Source organism: Nannospalax galili, unplaced genomic scaffold (assembly GCF_000622305.1).
Source record: "Nannospalax galili isolate Female #2095 unplaced genomic scaffold, S.galili_v1.0 scaffold318, whole genome shotgun sequence".
In the NCBI taxonomy this organism is placed as follows: domain Eukaryota; kingdom Metazoa; phylum Chordata; class Mammalia; order Rodentia; family Spalacidae; genus Nannospalax; species Nannospalax galili.
Genome location: NW_008341889.1, coordinates 614,340 through 637,067, shown reverse-complemented (window position 1 = coordinate 637,067; position 22,728 = coordinate 614,340). Strand labels below are relative to the sequence as shown.

At 35.9% G+C, this 22,728-nt stretch overlaps 1 protein-coding gene across 1 annotated transcript in view; it reads left to right on the top strand.

The window, feature by feature from the left end:
* The first annotated feature begins 2,461 nt into the window (after positions 1–2,461).
* The window catches only part of Yipf7 (Yip1 domain family member 7), a 22,923-nt gene continuing 2,656 nt past the window's right edge, over positions 2,462–22,728 (top strand). Inside the window, exons 1-5 of the mRNA XM_008837686.1 lie at positions 2,462–2,521; positions 4,730–4,849; positions 11,357–11,518; positions 17,826–17,973; positions 20,371–20,552. Coding sequence (XP_008835908.1) covers positions 4,731–4,849; positions 11,357–11,518; positions 17,826–17,973; positions 20,371–20,552 — 611 coding nt within the window. The 5' untranslated portion in view covers positions 2,462–2,521; position 4,730. The remainder of the gene's footprint in view (positions 2,522–4,729; positions 4,850–11,356; positions 11,519–17,825; positions 17,974–20,370; positions 20,553–22,728) is intronic.

Sequence of the window (22,728 nt, the reverse complement as noted above, 5' to 3'; positions counted from 1 at the left end):
TCCTATAAAGAAACTGTTTATAATATGATCAAAAGAAATGACATGTATTTATGAAAATGCCTTAATGAAACATTTTTTGAAACAGGGTCTCCTTGTAGCCCCAAGTACCCAGGAAAACTCTATGTTGACCAAGCTGGCCTCAATCTCACAGAAATCCTCTTGCCTCTGCCTCCCAAGTGCACGTATCAAAGATGTGCCATGCAGCACAGGCATACACTTTATTAATTTGTACAATGACCATACGTTATCACAAATAAATCCACATATCTCTTGTACTACTCAGTCTTCTCTATTTCCATGGACCTTCTCTCAGTTCAAATCACTCATCATTTTCCTCATCTGATATTTCTCAATGGCCCTAATGCTCCAGCCTTGACCTTCCATTTATCCTTCAGTTGCCAAGAGATCTGCAGCAGCTACACCCTCTCTGCGGTACCCTCTTCAACTCACTTGCCTCTCGTGCCTGTGGTATTACAGTGGCTTCCACTTAACTGTTCTCCCATTTCCATTTCTTTACAAAATGTATCATTTCTTTCTATTGCTTCAAATTTTGAAATCTCACCCCATTTCATTACAATGATATATAGAGCCTAACTTCTTGAAATATTTTTTGTTTGAAATATTCTTCTACAGCCTCTCATGGATTTCTGTTTCATTAAAAAGTCCTCTAGCTAAATGAGCCCCTTCACAAGCCATCTCTGAGCACTCAGATCCTCCTTCTTTATGACTCTCCACCTTCTGCTTAATTCTAAAATCACCTTGACTAACTATGTAGGCTTTGGACTCTATCTGGTAGACTTCAGACACTGACTCATCTACCTAGTAGCTGATGCGCCTGGGCAAGTTATTAAGTATCTATGTCTTTTTCTACAAAATGTGATAAATATAGCTCATAAAAGTGCTAAAAAGCTCAATTACCTAAGCTTAAAGACTGTAGAATAATGACTAGCATTGCTATATAGTTTATATAACAATATTGTGTGTAATAACATTATTAATAATGTCTATTCATTGTTTTTAGTTGGGGATGTAGTATAATATGCATTAAATATGTCTTTAAATTCAGTCTTGTCTATCCTATTTTGTGAAAATGCATTAAGAACAGAGTCTGTTTCTCAATAGTTGGTCCTAAATAAATATGTGACTTTCTGTTACTTTACTAGTGACCAAGACAGAGAAATTATACAGAAATTTAATTTAAAAATTTTAACATTACAGAACAATTTTCTGAGATATTCTGCCTTTAATGTCTATTTGCAATTACTAACTGATGCATAATTTGCCCTTGAACAGAAGATTTCAGCTACTGGGATTTGGATACATTGGAAATCTCAAGTCCTAGAAAGAGTCAGCAGAAATCAGACTATAGGGGAACCTCCTCTCCACTCATGAAGTTGGTATTAGGTACAAAGCATCAGATCCAGGTAGACTTGAGTCTGTGACCTATATTAGGTTAGAAGAAAACCAGAAAGAAGTCTCCTGGTAGTGACTCAGGAATCTAGAGAGGCAACTGAGGTGCTTTTCTAGAGTAAGGATGAGTTGGAAGGCTTCTAGGGACTAGAATTGGTCAGACAAATGTTACTGTGTATATGAAAACACTGGGTCAGAGATGAAGAGATGACTCAGGAATAAAGTGTTTGCTGCACAAGCATGAGGACCTGAATTTGAGCACCTAGAACCCATAACAGAAAGTCAGGTGTAGTTGCATGTCTGTAATCCCAGTGCTGGGATGTAGAGACAGGACGATCTTAGGGGCTTGCTGACTATCCAGCATAGACAATCAATGAATTCCACTTTCAGTGAGAGACTCTGTCTCAGAAAACAATAAAAAAAGATATCTGAAGTAAACCTCTGGTCATGTGCACCTATACACAGTCACATGTGTATACACACACACACACACACACACACACACACACACACACACACACACACAAACTAGTATATCTTAATGTCTCCTGGATAATTAAAAAGCAGTGAAAAAAATCAGAGTTCAGCAAAGGTAATCTTCCTAAATGCTGTTAGTATAACAGAAAAAATCAGATTTGGATAAAAATGATAATGTCATAGATTTTATTTGGGGGTTGAGCTCTTCCTATGAAGATCATTTATTATATATTGATTTTACTGCAGATTGTAAAGAAATTCTACTAGATTGAAAACCAAAGTAGTTGAAGGAGCATTGAGCCTCTTTTCACAGCTTGCGTCCAATAAATAATCTTATCTCAAAGTTTAGTGGACATGCATAGACGGAAACTGGATTTATATTTCCACATTATCAAATTTATGTCTGTATGTTGTTTGCTGTATTTGAAAACCGTAGGATGTGTTATAAGATATTGCCTTTGGCTTTAGGTGGCCTTTTTTTTTCAGGCTGTAGCATCTGTTCATTGTGTCAGAATACAAATTTAGAAACTTTTATATATAGCCAGTTCGTCATCTTTTTGCCAACTGAATTGCTTCAAATTTCCCAGATAAAGCTACATTTGTTGGAAGACCTTTCCACAAAGAATACATAGAGGTAGGTATGTGTCTGTTCTATCTGATCCTTCTAGAAGACGAGGCATTTAAATAAAATATGAATCTGGGTTATGTAAGAGCTCAAATAGCAGCAATCATATTACATAAAGCTTTTCATACTTTGAAAACAGTGTATTCTCAAGTGAAACCACTCTCTATGCTTCATAATATATTTTTATGGGCCAAGAAATTTATACTATTAAGTTTTAAGTTCTTTAAATTACAGGTTGTTAAAAGATTTATTACTGTCTTGATTTTAGATTTCATAATTCATAGCTGCTTTTTATACACATTACTAATGAAAAATCCTGATTTGTTAAATCAGCCGTATGAATTTCTGCATCTACCTTTAGAAAAGCTTTCAGTATTTAACTGAACTGAACATATAAAATATATTTAACAATTGTTGCCTGAATATATCTGATTAATGAAACTCTTAGATTTAAGACTGCTAATGCAATTTCATTTAAAATTTATTATTGATAATATCCCACAGATGATTATAATTATATTGATTACTCCTAGTGGGGTCATATATTCACTTTTAAAAAAATATAAAGTTTATTAAAGACTATGATTAAAATTTTGAGTTGAATAATAATATCCTGTCAATTCAAAAGTCTCTACTGTCTTCTCTAAATTTTATTCAAAGAGCCATTCTTACCTCCCTTCTTCAGTCACCAGTTTATCTGATATTTTTTTCTTTAACCATCTGTTATTTATCCATGGCTTTGGTCTAAGTCAAGGTCACCCATACTCTGTGTTCCCAGAAGTGAGTAGAAGCTAAGTAGGGGTGTAGATAAATGACTGTGTCCTTAGCATAGAAGTATGGAGCTTTTCACCTCCTGACTCATCCAGAACCTATGGGTAATACTCTGGGCAAAGAGAAGGCCATATTCCAAATACTTACTAGGTATTTTCCAGTAGTAAAGAAATAGTTTGTAAAGTTTGCCTTTTGTCTGAAGGAATGACAGGGCTCTCCGAAAATTTTAAACCTTCTGGGAAATCAAACATAAACAACATTTTTATTATTTGCTTTTTGCTTTCTGGGTTTGCAACAATAATGTGTGTGTGTGTGTGTGTGTGTGTGTGTGTGTGTGTGTGTACCTTTAACTGAGAAACTCAGAGTGCTTAAGGAAAAACTTTATAGATGTGTATCATATTGTTATGTTTTAAAGTTTTTTCCCTAAGCAGCTAATAAAAAGGCATTTGGGAGAATGTTGATGACTTGTTTTAAAAAGTTAAAGTTGGGGCTGGAGAGATGGCCCAGCAGTTAAGAGCACTGACTGCTCTTGCAGAGGACCTGGGTTTGATTCCCAGTACTCACATGGTGGCTACCAACCGTCCTTAACTCCAGTTCCAGGGGGAATCCGAAGATCTCTTCTGACCTCCAGTGCATTGTACGACACGGGTGCTCTCACATACATGCAGGCAATACACTCATACATATAGAATTAAAATAATAAATAAAATATACTTTTTTTACACACCCACATCCCAGAGAGCACCCTCCCACAGCCTCCCTCCCCCCACTAGAGCCCTTATACTCTGATATCCCTGCTACTGTCTGCTGTGTTGTTGGCATCCCCAGCCATTCCCCACTACTTGTCCATCTGGTGAATCTTCAGCCTATCTAGAGGTCTTTGTTTTAGGAAGGTCGGCTGTTCCTCATCTAACAGTAATTAGTTGTCAATATTCCTTTAGATAAGATTGGGGTCTGCTGTTCATTTTCCCAGTTCTATGCTGGGTTACTATCTGGGAGTCCCTTGGGCCACCCTGGCCAACAACTCAAAAGAAGGTATCTCCTGTCTGGCATTGTTGCTTGTTATGTAGCCTTTAGCTATGCATATGGACTCTTAAGAAATTATATTGGCCTCTTTAATCTTTGGTTATACTTTCCTTTTGAGTGTTTAAGGCCATACAGTTGGCCCAGATAAACCAATTTATAATAAATAAAATATTTTTTTAAAAATTAAAGCCAACTTATTCAAAGTCACAGTATGAAAATGGAAAAGCTTCAAAAAGTAGTTAAAATGACTTTCCAGCGTATATTTCCTGTTCTCCTAGTGGTTAATTTATTCTTCCCAAGAGTACTTTCTTGTCTTATAGCAATACAATTATAACCACATCATCAATTGAACTATGTAAATGTCCCAAAGTTTCAACTGGCTCAGAATCTAAGTACAAATAAAAATCTCGTTTTTTTCAGGATGTCAAACTTCCTGGAACAGTATGACATGGATTTTTATCAATCTAATTACACCATTGATAACCAGGAACAGAACTATAATGATTCTAATGCTTACAGAAATTATTATGGATCCAGAGAGTAAGTATTTTATATTGAGAACTTGTATTTGTTTTTACAAGTAACAAAACAAAGTATACAAAGTGAGGAGAATTTGTTCTCTCTTCTGAGATAAAAAGACATTGGTAATAATTCACTTTATGGAATTTTCATAAAGAACAATCATAACAATGTGTAAGAACGTATATATTAAAGAAAAACAAAAATTTAAATAAATAAGGATCTCAAAAGCACTTTGCTACCTTATTGGTTTTATGCTGTTTGGTTGCTTTTCTGAATGTTGCTTTGTGGGTCTATGTGAGTAGGCTGGAAGAATGAGCATGTCCTTCTGCTTTCATAATAAATGGCATCTATTGGGCTCTTCTTGGTGCTATGAACTGCCTTTAGCATTAATTAAGTCACTGGAACCTCAAACAATCCAATGAGATAAGTTCTACTATGGTTCCCATTCCCAACCACATAGAGGAATTAATGAATTATCTAAAGATCAGTATACTGGTTATATTTCATGTTGCTATGACAAAAAACATAAAAGAAACATAAGGGGAAAAAAGGTTTAGTTGGTTCACAGTTTAAAGTAGGGTCTATCAAGGCAGGGAAGCCATGTGGCAGGAGATTGAGGCAGCAGTCACATTCTACCCACTGTTAGGAAGCAGAAAGCGAGATGACTGCTGGTGCTCATCTCACTTTATCTTTTGTTCAGTTTGGGACATCAGCCCATGGAGTGTCCTAGAGTTATGGTATGTCTTCCCACCTCAGTTAATCTAATCTAGAAATGCTCTCATAAGTACACCCAGGTGTTTGTCTCCTAGGTGATTTTACTCAGTCAAGCTGACAATTAGTATTAGCCATCACAGTCAGTAACTAAAAAATAAGGTTAAGATTTTGATCTAAGATTGTTTGATCAGTTTTATAAGAGAGTGAACATCCCTCTTACAGGAGAATGTACCATCCTAACAAATCTAGGTGAAATAACCTTATAGAAAATTACATCAAAACTATTCATTATTGGAGCTTGTTTTAAACATAAAAATTACCGCTCCTGATGTAAAAAAGAAAAACATAATAAATTTGAGACAGTAGGAGGGAAGGTCTTCATTTTCATCTCTGCCCAGGGAAGTTTGGACCCTGTTTTCACTGACTGATATCTTACACACAAAAGCAATAAAAGATACATTATGGAACTTATTCCTAGCTGAACCATGCTCTCAGTAACAGGGAAAGGTACTTGTATATTATGTTTGTACAACTTCAAATGTTGAACATCAGGAAATTTATTCCATTCACATTTCTGTTCTGTGCTGCATGGCATCAGTTCACATTTTATGATCTATACATTGAAAGGTAAAGGAACAGCAAAAATGTGCATGGGTGTGAAGGTGAATCTGGGACTACTGGAGAACTGGTGGATAAACAAGGTTTTCTGTAGATCGGGTATATGGTCATTACTTTATGCCTCAGATAACAGAAATCCTGGCATGGATATAGTGGAGATTGTTCTGGTAGGAGAACGCAGAACCGAGGAATGTTGTGGAAGTAATTTTGGGTATTTCAGGAAAAAGAAAGTTGGAAAGAACTAAAGATGGTCATCACAGAAAGAACACAGACTTATGGCTTTCTCCAGTTGATTTTTCTGTGAGAAAGCCATAAACTTAAGGACCACTATTATAAATGCATGTTATTCTTGGTGCAAGAAATATGTGCAGAGTGTCTTATCCAAAGTCTCAGGAATAAAGGAGGAAAAATACATGGAACAAATATTCAGTATTCTCTTTTTGTGTACACAACACTATTTTTTCACTTCATTTAGAAAATTTAACTCCAACAGCTCCATGAGCTTTACTATCACCACTTTACAGATGAGATGACTGAGGCACATGATGGGAAATAATTTTCCTAACATTGCAAGGCAGAAAGATGATGACCGAGTCTGATTCCAGAAGTCAGGTTTATGGTTCACTCTTCTTGAGATGTACTATTGGGCAGTCACTAAAGACAGAACAATAAGTCCACTTTGCAAAAACCAAAGGACACATATGACCAAGTATGCTGTTGACTGTTCTAAGAACACCTTCATAGTCATTTCGAGGTTGCTTGAAATAATTTGTTTAGAAAGATGGATTGTTTGCTAGCAAGTATGTTTAAGTTCCACCAGCCACAACACATGTAGTTCCTTTTGTCGTAATTCAATCGACATTGATCTCATCTGGAATAAAGGCACAATTTAGAAATCATTACAATGTCATTATATGCTTCCTTATAGAACAAATGCAGATGTGTCATCCAGAAGAAGACATCACATTGTACTCTACAAAATTACCATTGGTGCGCAAGATACACATATTATGCCCCTTTAACATCTTCAGTATCAAATGTATTAATGTGACATATGCAATTGCCTCTAACATGTTAACCATTCCATGCTATAATCTTAAAAGAGCATATAATAAAACCTCTCTATTTTTTAATGATATGATGTAGTAGGTTTGAAAATGTCACAAAAACTATAGAACTCATCAGCATAGCCATTCTGAGCTAGTATCATCTAATTAAAAAGAAATACCAAAGACTCATGACTAAGTGCAGATCCATAGTGTATTTAATTCATGGTTCCTCATAATAATTGCAAGGAAAAGGCCTGAAGCACAGAAACTGAATTATTTGTAGCATTTTCTAGGTGGGATTCTGTATTATTTTTGTATGTAAATTGATATTGCTTGGGTTTTGTTCATTATGACATCCTTTAAATATTATAGTCAATGTGTACTAAGTCAAAATTATAAGACAATAAGAAACAATTTTCATGGAGGGTGAGCATGGTAATTTTTAGGTAGATCCACTGAAGGGGTACCCCAATTGCCTCACCTTGCGTCCCTGTTCAGTATGGAAGAAGCCAGAGCAGTCTGCATCCTGAATCCCTATCAGCAATTTGGGTAACCTCTCAGAGGATGGTGTGATAAGAATAGGAGGTAGAAATTGGCTAGGCAGTTAGGGTAAAAAGACCCCAAAGAAAAGTAGCCAGCTTCTTTTTTGGCTAAAAGTCAAAATGTCCTTGGCCTTTTAGCAACATACTCTGTTACTAAAGCCAACAATGTCAGACGTATTTGAGAGCTTTTATCTAATCCCTAAAGATTTTAGGGTTACCTCTTCAGAGGAGGGAATATTGGAGTAGCAAAAAGCCCCATAAATTTAACTGGTCCAGACTATAAAATGTCTAGTCTATCTGTTGGAGGACAAACTTTTCCAGTCTCACTGGTCGATCATCTGGTGATAGAAGCGCTTCTAGGAAGGCAGGCTCACCTTAAGTTGTGCTAAATAGATGGTCAGAATACGTGGTGCATTAATGAGGTAGCGAGTTTTTCCTACCTGGAACTAGCTCAGATCTCTGTAGAACTTCCAGATGAGCCACAGTCACGTAGATCTCTATAAGTCTGTCTGCTTTCCTGAATTCTTCAGGAAAGCGTAGTTTCCCCTTTTCTTCTTCATGCCTTTCTTACCAAACATGCTTTCTTTAAGGCTTTGGGCTGCCCCTAGCATTTCGTAATATTTTATTTTTTCTCTAAATCTTCCTTCTCCCAGCCATGTGACTGTGAGTCAGCCACGTGTCTGACTGCCATGCAGACTCTAAACCTGCACGGCTCCATGGCTTTCTTTCCTTCTTCCCACTATTCACCTCCTCAAGGCAGCTGCCAAGATGACCAGCTCACCTGCCCTGGAGATGTTTAAGAGTATAGTAAAATTGTAAAAGCTTCAAATTTTTTTCTTTTTACATTTTAAATTAGTGGTAAGAAGAGCTTTAATTTTAGGCCAATATTATACTAAGGACAATAGTGACCAAATTCCTAGTAGCTGGAATGATGGAGCAAGTATGGTGTAGGAAAGAAGAAAAGATAGGATTTAGCTACTGCCACTCATGGTGGCAGAATTCTGATATGGTGTGTGTGTGTGTGTGTGCGTGTGTGTGTGTGTGTGTGTGCGTGTGTGTGTGTGTGTGTGTGTGTGTGTGTGTGTTACATATAGAGTTCTTTTTTAAAAAAAACGTTTTATTTATTATTTTTATTTTATGTGTATGTGTGTATTGCCTACATGTGCACCTGGGTCCTGCAATGCCCACAGAAGTCAAAAGAGGCTTTCGGATTCCCTGGGACTGGAGTTATAGAGAGTTGTTAGCTTTCATGTGGGTGCTGGGATTTGAACCCTGGTCTTCTGCAAGAACAACCAGTGTTCTTAACTGCATAGAACATGTGGGTGCTGTTGGGAAAGCATGGGCTAAAATAGCTACTCTCATTCAAAGAGATTGCTTGCAGATAGTAACTGTGAAAGCGGTACTCTTCAAGCCTGGTTATCTATACCTGGGCATGAGTTATGGTGAGTTAGGTTGAGGCCAGACAAATATGTCAGTGAAAATATGATTCACACACTGGTCCTTTGGGTCATCTTTCTCTACACCTTTAATTTTATAGAAGCTATATTAAAAAAAAAACATTTATTAGATTTTCACCAGTAAATGAGCAATTCAAATTCTTATTTAAAAGTTGTGTGCATTGGTACTTTTGATAGTGTACCTTCATTGTTGAAGGGAAAAATGAATAATTTGACACAGGGGTGAAAGAGCTAAAGTAATCAGTATCATGCTGTGGGAGATTAAAACATATTAGACTAGCCCTGCCCTTAATGTGCTAGGGTTCTGTTAATTACTGATAAAGTGTATTAGTTACTTATTCTATTGCTCTGATAAAACACCATGCCAAGACAATTTATAGAAGGAAGAGTTTATTTGGCATAGGGTTGCAGAGGGCCTAGAGTCCATCAAGGCAGGGAATCATGGCAGGAAACAGCCAGAGCAGAAAACTGAGAGTGCACATCTTCAGCAGGTACAGGAATAACAGAAAGACAGACTTGAAGAGGGCAAGCTATATACTCTTCAAACGCACCCCCAGTGACATGCTTCCTCTAACAAGGATTCCATGACCCTCTGTATAGAATGCCACCAACTAGGAACAAAGTGTTCAAAATCTTGGAATGGTGGGCATTCATTTACACCACCACATGTGACTATTTCTTCTTCTATGTGGTTTTATTTACTAAAAAAGGTTGTTTTTTTGTTCAAGTATACATACATACAAAAGGTTGAAGATCTTATATTGGAATTTATATTAAAATGAATTCTTAAAGAAAACAATCAAATGTCATATTGTGAGAATATTTTAGCATTAAAAGACAACAGGGAGTTACAGGTTCGTGTCTTGTAATATATATTTAACTTAGGCTGAAAGCCTTTGTTTGAAAACAAGATAAACAGAAAAACAGAAACTTAAATATGTGAATAGACAATTCCTAATTTTCTTTCACTCCCTGAAAATAACTATGAAAAACAAACTAATAGTCTCAAAAACTCTCTCTTTTCCTTTCTTTTTTCTCCAGCACTAGCAAGAATTATTTACAAGGATCAAATATTTTTCAAGTTTCTCATGCATATGGTTGTTGTTAAAAATTACTTCTGGGAGGTATGTGTGGCTTTTGGCCCCATTTTCCACCATCCTTATGACAAAATGAGATATAATTTCTCCAAACTACAGTCTTGGGAACCAAGAATTTATTGGGCTTCTGTGCAGATCAATGGGTGAGGGGATTACTTTTTAAAGTGTGGACATGCAGGAGCTTTCTTCTTGTGTTGTGGCGGGACCCGGTGACTTCCAGGCAGTGACCCAAGATGGTGAAGGCCACTCCTCCTCTCTGGCTTTCCTGGTTCCTATCCTTAGTCCCTCCCCGTATACTACTCAGGCCAGCTGGTTGGATGGAAGGCATGACTGACTCTACCCCTCCCCTCCTACAGTGTCCATAGTCTAGTTTGGGGTAATTGAAGCAAGCAGGTGAAACTAAGCTTGAGAAAGGGGCACCTATCCACAGCTTGCCAGGCAGGGGAAAAGTCCATGAAATAATAGTAAAACAAAATACATTCAAGGATATGCAAAAGCATATCTTTCTATGGAAAGAGTGAGTTTATACATTGTGTTGCCCCCTCCTTGGGGTGACTATACTATTAAAGTTATGATTTTTGGTAGCTCTTTTTACAGGTTCTTAGAAACTTCAAAATTGATTATTGCCCCCACGAAGAGCAGAGAAAAAGCTTCTCTATAAAGGGAGCAAAGCACTGCTCAGAAAACTTCAGTCCAGATCCAAAGCATGATGTTGTGCAGGTCATGGACTCCCCAAACTCCTATCTTGTATTCTGTAAAATGGAATTAAAAGCGCAGTTTTGACAGTATAGTGTTTTCAATGGGGAAACAGGGGCACTTCCACCACATTGTATATGCTCAAAACTATGTGTTGTTACAGATCACTCTTGTCAAGCCAAAACCAGTTACTTCAATTTTTGAGTTTAATTTTTAAGCAGGTTTATTCTTTCATTGGTTCACATCCATGAAAACTGAGAATTCTTAAGAGGAAAATTATACTCTCCTCCCTTGGTTTGTCATGATATCCCTTTCTTAGATGTATAAATGTAGATGTTATTCTTTTTTCTAGACCTCAGGCCACTGAGCAGAGTCAGCCTGCAGCTCTTGTTTCTCCAGAGATGCCCCTGCCATCAGGTTACACAGGACAGTTTTTTCAGCCAACGTCAAGCTTGGATTATTATTCCCAATCTCCTCACATTGAGAGTTTGGATGAAGAGCCTCCTTTGCTAGAAGATAAGTTGAGGGAGTATTACTAATATGTGTACAGCTCAGAGGACAGCAGCAATAATCAGCACTTACTGTGTTTTGGCAGCATGCTGTATTCAGCGCTTTATGTGTGATTGCCCCACATGTAACAAGAGTCTGCCAAACCAGGACATGTAAGTTTGTTGCATGTTTGTGCAAAGTTTGAAGCAGGTTTGTGCTGATCTGTGAAATTGTCACTGTTATTAAATATGTCTTCACTGTTTCTTAAATTTGGACTCTGATCGTGTATAAACTGGGAAGACATCTTTGTGAAAACCATTTCTATGGAAGCAGCAAGCCTTCTCACTCAGTCAGTGAGGTACTTCATAACAGCTCATTTTATTTTTTGCTGTGTTTGACTAGGAGCCAAGGGAATAGTTTCTGGAATTGATATTTTTTTTGTGACTGACATGGAGATAAGCCAAACTGTTTTCCTTCCCTGGCTCTCACGAGCCCTCTCATGTTAGCTTGGCATGGCTAGGTGAAGAACACCATTCTATTACATAACATTGTTGCTGGAGAGGAAACCCTGAACTCTTCAGAGCTGAATTACCTAGAGGATTTCAGAGAAGTTGTATCCATTGATTTTTATTCTTATCCAGAAGTGCTATATCTCCATTAAGAGCTTTTGCTAGAAGTATACATGCTAAGAAATGACCTAAAAATCTGCTGGCTTTAAACTTGAAAGCCAAGCAGAACTATTCACTGGTTAACCATCTGAGTCCTCTGCATGCTTTATGTGTAATCAACTAAAAATGAATAGATTACAATTCCCAGTATTTTCATTAAAAAACAACCACCTGAAATGAACACATTCTTCTTTCTTTACCTAAACAAATGAAAGATTTAAAATATTCTGAAAAACATTGAAAATTGTATAAGGGTTCTGCTAGTGCTATAGAAGCCCATACAGTTTTGTGGACAGTTACGTTTAACCAGTTCATTCTATTTTTCCTCTGCAATTACCAAACCTTTGGAAGTTATAAACTAGTCTTGATAAACATTGTTATTGATTCCACCAACATATTTGTTTAAAAAAATCATCGAATTTCTAGGAGCTGGAGAGATGGCACAGTGGGTTAAGAGCACTGGGTCCTCTTACAGAGGACCCAGGTTCAGTTCCCAGCACCCACATGGCAGCTAACAACTATCCATAACTCCAGTTCCAGGGGATATAATGCCCTCTTCTGACCTCTGCTAACATTTCACTACATGGTTGCACTTATATACAAGCAGGCAATATACTCATACAATAAAAAATTAAAATAATAAGTAATAAATTAAAAGTTGTCTAAATTATGAATATATTCTTATGTATATATACATATATATATAGTTGTATACATGGTCCAAAATAAAATGCTCTTCTTCAATGAATATATTTCTATTGAGTATTTCAGAATGAAAGTTGGATCATGCAATATATATAAAGTTGTGTATTTTTTTTCAGTTATTTTATTGTGAGCATTTCTGTACATGAATTCATTAAATTTTAAAATAGAAAAAATTGACATACTGATTTCATCACATTTAAATGTAACATAATTTAGAAACAATTTAAAGGCTTTTCGCTATGGTAAATAATACTTATTTTGGTAAACGTCATAGTAAAATATTTTTGCCTGTGAAGCCTTTGGTATGTATCTGTAGCAGTGGGAAAATCTGGTCAGATTACACTTGATGCAGTGTCAGCTGCTCTTGTAAATGAATTTTCTGCTGCATCTTGACAATAGAATATGCAATATCTTTGTTAATTTTATAGCGAAAGAGGAAAAAGGAATATTTTACATTTTATAATTATAAGAAGTTTGACTATTTTCATGTCTATTAACTTATTTTTTAAATTTGTTGATTTTTTTGTGTGTACATGATACAGAACATGCCAAACAATCTTATTCATCTATATACCCACTTCCCAAATGGCACCCTCCCACAGCCTCCCCCACCCCACCCTGGAGCCCATATACTCTGTCTTCCTTGTTACTGCCCACTGTGCTGTCAGCGCCCCGAGCCATTCCCCAGTGTTTGTCCATCTACTGTTTTTACTTTTTCCTATTTTATGCTTTTTCCCATATTTAAGTTTTCCTTTCATTTTCTAAGAGAAATTTATATATGAATGATATCAACTATTCTCTAGAAAATTACATGACAAAACTTTCTCTAGCTTGGCGACCATTTACTTTGTTCACAGGTCTTTGGGAGCAAATGGAAATATTAGTACTTATATTTTAAAATTGAGAATAATTTTTCCTTGACATTTTTGCCAATTGTTCTTCTGCTTAGAATCTATTTGTCCAGACTTATATAGCAATTATATCCCTTCATAGTTTCTCAAATTTAAAAATAATTTGGCCAATATTTAAATTTTGATTCCAGAGTTGTGTTAGGTTGATATATGAATAAGGTTTTGAGTTTATTTTTCTTTATTTAATGGTTTGCTAATTAGTTCCACATTCACTGAAAATACTTTTGGCTTGTTATCTGAAATGTCTCGAGGCTTACACGTGACACCTCACTCATCTTTCTCTCCTGTGTCTTGTGAATGGAAAGTGTACTATAATTTTCCTCCTGCTTTAAGTAGATCAGAATAAATTTCTTTTTGTGCTTATTTAAGCCAAATATATCTTAGAAAAATAAGTACCTAGTAGGATTTCACATTTCAAACTCGTGAAATATTCGGAATTTTCACTGAAATTGTTCTTCAGGCTGGGTAAGTGTGAAAGCTGCATCATCTGCTGAAAGATGAAAACCAATAAGCAGGATGTCCAGGAAATGGGGATGGAGGACATTTGCTAGTTTATTGGCTTCACAGTTTTGAAGCTATAATGAACATTCTGTGTACAAAAGCAGGTTATTTTGAAAATGTGCTCTCTAAGTCTTGCTTTGCAGCCTGGTATTTGTTTATTTTTATGTTAGATCGATGCATTTTTGCTTTTTGATAATGTGTGATTGATACATTATGCACACAATGTCAAGAAAATAATTAAGGGATGTATCTTCCAGAATAATAGTCAATCTAAATTTGTAAAACTAAAAAAATTTCTGGTATATGCTTTCTTCTACTTGTAGCTTGGTGTGATGCTTATATTTGAAAGGTCGGTACCATAATTTACATAAAAAGAAAGAGCTTAGATCTAGATTTAAACTCAGTTATATCGTATACTTTATGACCACTAGATGACAGTAAAACAGTAACTTTTGCAACCAGATTTCACAGGATTTACTTGACATAAAAATTCTGCAGTGCTTGGTAACTCCTGCATTCTATTTCAGCACTTAGTACTGCAGTGTGAAGAACTTAATTTTGCCATCAAATAAGTGTTGGAAATCAATAATGATATTGCATACAGCATTTTCTTCCGAGTTTCCTCAGAAATAATTATTCATTTTGAGGAGAAAGGTTATTTGCAACCAAAGCATGTGAAAACAGAAAATGTAACCAGCATAAATGTCAGAATTGAAAATAAAATTTGAAAGTGATGTACCTTTCGCAGGAAATTAACTTAAACTGTACTGTTTCTCAATTTTATAATCTTTTACTATTTAAAAAAAAACACATTAAAATTCTAACCCATTTTAAACTCGTTGATTTTCCTGTATCCTCCTTATATGATTGTAAGATATAAATGCATTGAAAACAAAGGAAAAAATGGATATTGAGGGGCTGGAGAGATGGCTCAGCACTTAAGAGCACTGTCTGCTCTTGTAGAGGACCTGGGTTTGATTCCCAGCACCCACATAGTGGCTGGAGTCCTTAACTCCGGTTCCAGGGGAATCCGAAGCCCTCTTCTGACCTCCATGACATTGCACAACACAGGTGCACTCACATACATGCAGGCAATACAGTCATACACATAAAATTAAAATAATAAAATATTTTTTTAAATGGATATTGAAATGCAAACAACTTGCTCATTGTAATTGCTCAATTTATTTGTTAAATGAACAACAATGGTTCATTTTTCTCCCTTTATCTTTTTCTTCTCCCCATTCCTGTGGGTCAAATTGAGGGCCTTGTGCCTGCGAGGTAACTGCTTTACCACTAACACATGCCCCAAGTTGGTTGATTTTTTTTTTTTTTTTCATGCTTGGGATGGCAAATGTCAACCAGGACATTAGATATGTAAAAGATTACCTTCTCTATATTAGCTTGCTCAGAGTCTTGATGACCCTCTGAAAATTTGTGAGTTATTGAAGAAAGTTCTTACCATGGCATGAGGACCATTAGAAGTCCATCTTGTGCAACCTGTCAGTTTTGGGAATATTTAAGTGGTTCTTGTCACCACTGAAAAGAAGGTGAGGATGGAAATGCAGCTGAGTGGTGAATTGTTTGCCTAGTACCCAGATCTATACATAAACAAACAAGTAGACAAATATATAGATAAATAAATAGCTGTATTATTGTCAATAATTGGCCAGAAATGATTTATACATTCTTTAATTTACAGTTGAATTCAGGAAAATACCTTTCTCATAAGAAAGTTGGAATCAATTAAATATATCTAGATATATAGATTACAAGTTTATAGGGGCTGGCAGCAGTTAGAAGCACTGATTACTCTTCCAGAGGACCCAGATTTGGTTCCCAGAACCCACATGGTAGCTAACAACTGAGTTCCAAGGAATCTGACATCCTCTTCTGACCTCCGTGGGCAATGTATGATGCGAGTGCACTTACATACATGCAGTCAATACACTCATACACATAAAATAAAAATAATAGATAAAATTTTTAAAAAGTGAAAGATTAGCAGTTCATGGACTCAACTTTTCAACGCTTCCCTTAAGCATGACTGTCCAGTGTGGAAATCTAGATTTTCTATGACTATCGTTAAGACATTGGAAATCACTTTAACCCTTAAAACTCCAGCCATATGAGGAAGAAGTAGGAATGAAATGACACTTCCCTTACCATATGTCTGTAAGACCAACACATATAAATCTTGATTTTCCTGCAGTAAACACTGTGTACTAAGAGCTTGCTGTGGTCGAAATGTGCTTGTAGCTTAGTTTCAATTTCCCTACCTTATACTTTACTCTTGTTGAAATTTTCAAATAATGGAGGGAAGCAAACTCTGATGCTGATCCCTAACTTGTCAAATCATGTTTTTCTCTTTGAATGTTTTTTTCTTCTCCCTAAGATATATCTTAGTTTTCAGATTAGTGACAAAAGAGATGGATGTGTCCAAATGTGTTCCTTATTTAGTTGATACCTAATGGCTAGGTGTTCTTTCAAAATAATGACAGAGGCGAGGAATCTAGATGAGACTCAGAGGTACCAGCTAGAATTCTTTGGAAAATAAGCACTGGATGAAGAAAAGAAATTTCTAAATGAGTCAGAACTAATGGACACATATATCAATAATTTTAGATATTTTATTCAAATACTCTCACCTACAAAAGGAAAAAATTAACTTGTCCCAAGTATTTAATATGTAAGTGTATTAATTCAATCTCATAGCGTATTGATTTATAAAAAATATGCATGTATGTTTTGCTTACTGTTCTCTGAAGAAAGAATTCTCCTCTTTTCTCCTTGTGGCATTTTGTCTATTTAAAAGAAGGTTGTGGGAACTGGAAAGATGACTTAGAAATAAAGGCACTGACTGCTCTTGCAGAGAACCGGGGTAAAATTCCTAGCACCCACATGGTGGCTAACAGCCGTCCATGACTCCAGTTCTAAGGGATTAGACAACCTTTTCTGACCTCCACGGGTATTGCACGAGATGGGTGCACTTGCACACATGCAAGCAATGCACTCATACACACAAAATTAAAATAATAAATAAAATATTTTAAAATAAGGTTCTACTTTTTTATAGGCACAGTGGAAGGAAAACCATAGACTTAAACTGAGTGTCACTAAAAATTATGCTTGTTTAATATGGAAAAATTCCAGAAATGTTATCAATTGAAAATGCAAGTGGGGAAAATGTCTAAAGGAAGAATAGGAGACTTTTGGTCTGTTAACTGCAATGCTATTATTATATTTTTTATTGTATGACTTTCCCTTATTTGTATCTAGATTTAAGTTTATTTTTGCTATATAAGCCAGAGAAATTTTTCCATGATGGATACTTTTTCTCCAAAATATTTTTTTTGAGTGTATTGTTTACTAATAAAAATTCTCTTTCAGTTTGTATTTTACAGGCCACTGTATGTTATCTCTAACTTTAGAGTATGGAAACATAATAGAACAATCAGTTTAAGATGCTAAGTAAACTAATCAATTATATTAACTTTTCTTCTTATGTATTTATCTCTCTTTTTATTTTTTTCATTGATCTTTCTGCAGAACTTGGAATTAATTTTGATCACATATGGCAAAAAACCTTGACCGTGTTAAACCCAATGAAGCCAGCAGATGGCAGCATCATGAATGAAACGGACTTCACAGGACCCATCCTGTTCTGTGTGGCTCTGGGAGCCACTCTGCTTCTGGTAACTTAAAACAACCAAAGCCAGATTTCAGTGCTTGTCTTCCACAGCACAGGTTTTAAAGGGATCTTCTAATGCATCTGTAATTTTCAAAGTGGTTTTAAAAAGTATACGTAACTAGATGAAATTTCTCTTTCTAGACATCCAAGATACTGAACAAAATCTAGTTTCAGTATGTCCAAAACTACATCCTATTTATCTAGTACCATAGTACAGTGATAATAACTTCCTTTTTGTTCTGTAGAAAGCGCGAATTCTCTAAATCAGATACTGTCAAGCAGAGTTTTCATTTCGTCTTCTTCTGACTTTGTCACAATCATTTGATAACTTTGGATTAAGCTGCTTTACAAGGCCATGTCAGTTAAGCAAACAGAAACAATTTAATATACTAGCTTATCTTCTCTTTCAAATCATTAGTAGTAGAACAGCTGCTTTCTTTGGTAATTATTACTGTTACTATTCCTTAAAGGACAGTATTATTCCCACCAAGATTACTCTTGGATACAAAATGTTCATTGGGGTGATTTAAATATCCATTCTTATGCTTTAAAATGAAAGTAATGCAAAAAATCTTAACTGGAAGTGAGGCACTTGCCAATGACTATGATCTTAATTTTGCCCTTCCATTTTTTGCTTAATTTCTTCACATTCTTCAATACAAAGGGGTTATTTGGGTTAGTCTGCAGGTTCATTTTAGTTGTAAAATTATCAGGAAGATATGAAAGATATTTTACAAATATTTTATACAAGCATTAGCCCTTGGATTTTATCATTATCAATAAGAGTCAGAATTAATATTGATAAATATTGACCAACAAAAATGCCCCCAAAACTCCATCTGGATAGCAAATCAGATTTAATTCTGAATCCAATTGTTGCCAAGTTACTTCTGTCCTACCCAGCCTCTATAATTGAAAATTCATTAAATGGGCTATTGCAACCATTGTACTAGTAAAATTAAAACTAAATTTAGAACCAATATCCATATCCTTTGAGTATTTCTGGATATGTAAGACTCACAGTCATGTAGAGGAGGCTGCTTACCTATTGGCACACCACGAGAGAAAGATGGAGACAGGACGGACTAGAATCCCAGTATCCTCAATGGGGATATGCGCCCAGTGACTCTCCCTACTAGATCCAGCTTTTAATTGTTCCATCACTTCCCAATAGCACTACAGGTTGGCACCTAAACCTTTAGCTGTGGTTGTTAACTAACACAAACCACATCAATGACAGTGTTTTTTCACCACCCAATAACAACTCACAATTTAAAGGCATTCTCCATTTAAATATTCTGGTTCGGCTATCAGTGTGATCTGAAAAGTAATGCACATAAGCAGTACAAAAATACAGTTAAACCTGGGTCTAGTGGTCCATGTCTGCCATTCCAGCATTTAGGAGATGCAGGCACTAGAGAGTCAGTTTGAGATCAGCCTAAACTATATAGTAAGACCCTGTCTCATAAAACCAGGGAGTAGGGATATACCTCAGTGGCAGAACATTTTTCCCCTATGCACAAGGCCTGGATTTGATCCTTTACATTACAAGATTATTTTTTAAAGTGTATTTAGGAGAAGTCTAAGAATTTTGAACCAAGATATGGTAATAGACTAATTGTCTAGGGAGGATCTCAAAAATTTTTGAGGTTAAAAAAATCCAGATAATACATTTCCTATTTCAATATTAAACATTTTCAAGAATTTGAAACAAAATCTTAAAATAACAATATAACAGATATGGATTATAAATCTCCAAGATTATATTCTGTTTTATTATTATGTTCAATCATGATTATTCATTAAATGTGGGGAGAAAATATACCTATTTTACTCCTTGCACTCCTTATAAACAATCTATGGTTAAAAAAATCAACCTGGGACTGGTTCAGAGCACTTGGGTTCAGTTCGCAGCACCCACATGGCAGCTAACAACTGTCTGTAACTCCAGCTTCAGGGTATCTGACACCTTCGTCTGACCTCCGCAGGCATTGCACTACACAGGTGCACTTACATACATGCAGACATAACACTCATACAAATAAAATCTAAAAATAATAAAATATTTTTTTAAAAATCAATCTGGCAACATTTTACCTTTTCTGTACATGCCGAGTTCATGTCAAGTATAATCAGGGTGCTTGTTTTTAGGATTGGAATTCATATAACAGACAGTGTTTTATTTTACTTAATTCATTCATCCATCCATCCATCCATCCATCCATCCATCCATCCATCCATCCATCCATCCATTCAACTAGAATCTTCAGCTTCCTGGTGATGGCACTACTATGGTATTTATTAGTGTTGAGCATACTTCCAAATGTTCTTTATGTTGTTGTTATTATGATTTCTTTTCATATGGTTGTGATTGCCAATTGTTTCCTTTGCATTGTTCCAGGCAGGAAAAGTTCAGTTTGGTTATGTATATGGCATGAGTGCCATTGGCTGTCTTGGGATTCATGCCTTACTGAACTTGATGAGCTCTGCAGGGGTGTCGTATGGCTGCGTGGCCAGTGTGCTGGGCTACTGCTTGCTCCCCATGGTCATCTTGTCCATCTGTGCAATCTTCTTTTCATTCCAGTAAGTGTCTGTGTGCACTAATTGATCCCATATGCACAGTCTTTGCCCAGGCTTGCCAGACCAGGGCAAATATGAAGCCTTCTTATCATTTGGTCAATAAAATTTGGGAAATCATGCCTATTAAAAGCTACACATACATGAAATCCATCCAGGGTGTATATAAGATGGGTGCAGATAGGGGAAGGGATCTAAGTGCGTTCAAAATATATTGTAGGAAATTCGTGGAATTTCAATAAAAGATCAATCATAAATTCAGAAAAGTAGGTCAGCTTGGCTTAGGGGCTGTTCCTATTTTTCTAGCTCAAACAATAAATCAGTATGTAATATTTAAAACTGGTACTTTTTAAATTGTTCCATTCATCAATCTGAACTATCGGCATGGGTAATATAACATCTCCAGAAAATTCACTTATTTGATTTTGGAAGAGTAAATGTCCGCTGAACACTGACAAATTACTTCGGCACCCAAGCGTTCTGCCTTCTAGGCTGGAAGCAGCTGTTCTTTCTCAGCTGGGATACTCACAGTGCAGAAGTCCCAGGAACCCTGATGAGGATATTAATTCTGGAGAATTTACAGCATATTTGCTTAGGCAATACCATTTGTCCTTTTTCTTCTTTCACATAGGCAGCTGGCATTCGCAATTCAAACTATTATTAAGGACACAGTAGATGTGTTTCTACACAATGCTTTCCCGAGGCTTGTGCACATCACTACGACTCGGTGACAACAGGCAAGTGACTACATAGTTGTTTGTCACCTGCCTTGTTCCAAATACACTTGGAAATAAACACTTGCCCTAGTGTCATTCCTTCAGATCCCAAAGTGGCGGAATTTGCATTTTCTCCTTGGATGATCCAAGTCTTACATTATTAATGCTGCATTGGATGGGATAGTGTCATATAAAGATTTATCAATACAGGCATACACAGATTAGAAAAACAAAAACTTCCAATACTTTTATTTATCATCATTACAAATAATTATTCTTATAACATTACTGAGGATGGCTTAGACACGCTTATTTTATTTTAAAATGCTCTTATTTTTGATAACAACATTCTTGACAATTACTTGACAAACCTTACCTTTATCAGTGAGTACTCAACGTTAGCTAACAAAGTGACAGAAAATGAATACTGCAAATGCATTAATATAATAAATTATACTTACTGAGTTTTGTCATGGAAAATACTACATTTTGTTTAAATGTTTGCCTCAGCAATTTGCTCTATTTACTGAGCTGTTTAGTACAGAAGTTTGACTGGTTAGTACCGTTTTTTTTTTTTTTGGATAATATTAATGTTTTTGAAAAAGAATAATATGGCATGCCATTTAAAAATTCTAGGTTCCAGCCAGGTATGATGTTGCACATTTTTAATCTCAGCACTCAGGAGTAAAAACAAATAGATCTTTTTGGTTTTTAAGGCCAGGCTGGTCTAGACAGCAAGGGCTACATAGTGATACCCTGACTCAAAAAAATTTGTTTCAAAAAATATGTTCCATTGAATTTGAGAATTAGAGTATCTTAAATGATTTCAGAATATAAGGGACAAAGTGACAACTATTTATATAACTTAGATTTGGAAAATCACTAGAAGTTTGTACTTTTCCATTAAATCTTCATTCTGAAACTATGAGCGATGATATACATGTTAGCTTCTTGTTACTGTGACTAAATTCCTGAGAAAATCATCCTACAAAGTGGAAAGATTTATTATGGTGCTTAATTTTGGTCCATGGTTGGTTATCTTCTATCTGTGGAAAGGCAGAGCTTGGTGACAAGAAACTGTGGTGGAGCAAAGCTCCTCACCTTGTAGTAGTCCGAAAGCAAAGGGAAAGGGAGGAAGTGCTGGTTGGGCAAACTTCCTCCACTAGGCTCTGTCCTAAAGGCTTACCTCTTCCCAATAGTGCTGCTGCAGAACGGTAACCAAAGTTTTAGGGAATAGACTTTGTGGAACACCTAACATCCACACACACCACAACAGATAATTTAGAAATACTTCATGCTAAATGGGAATAAACTCTCTGATCACTTTATATCATTAAATTAAAGTTGTCCTTTGGGTCTATTGATATATCATTAAAGTTAATTATGTATAATTTTTCATTGTAGTCACAGAGGCATGCATGAACTATTCTTTTTTTTTTTTTTTTTTTTTTTTGTTTTTTTTTCAC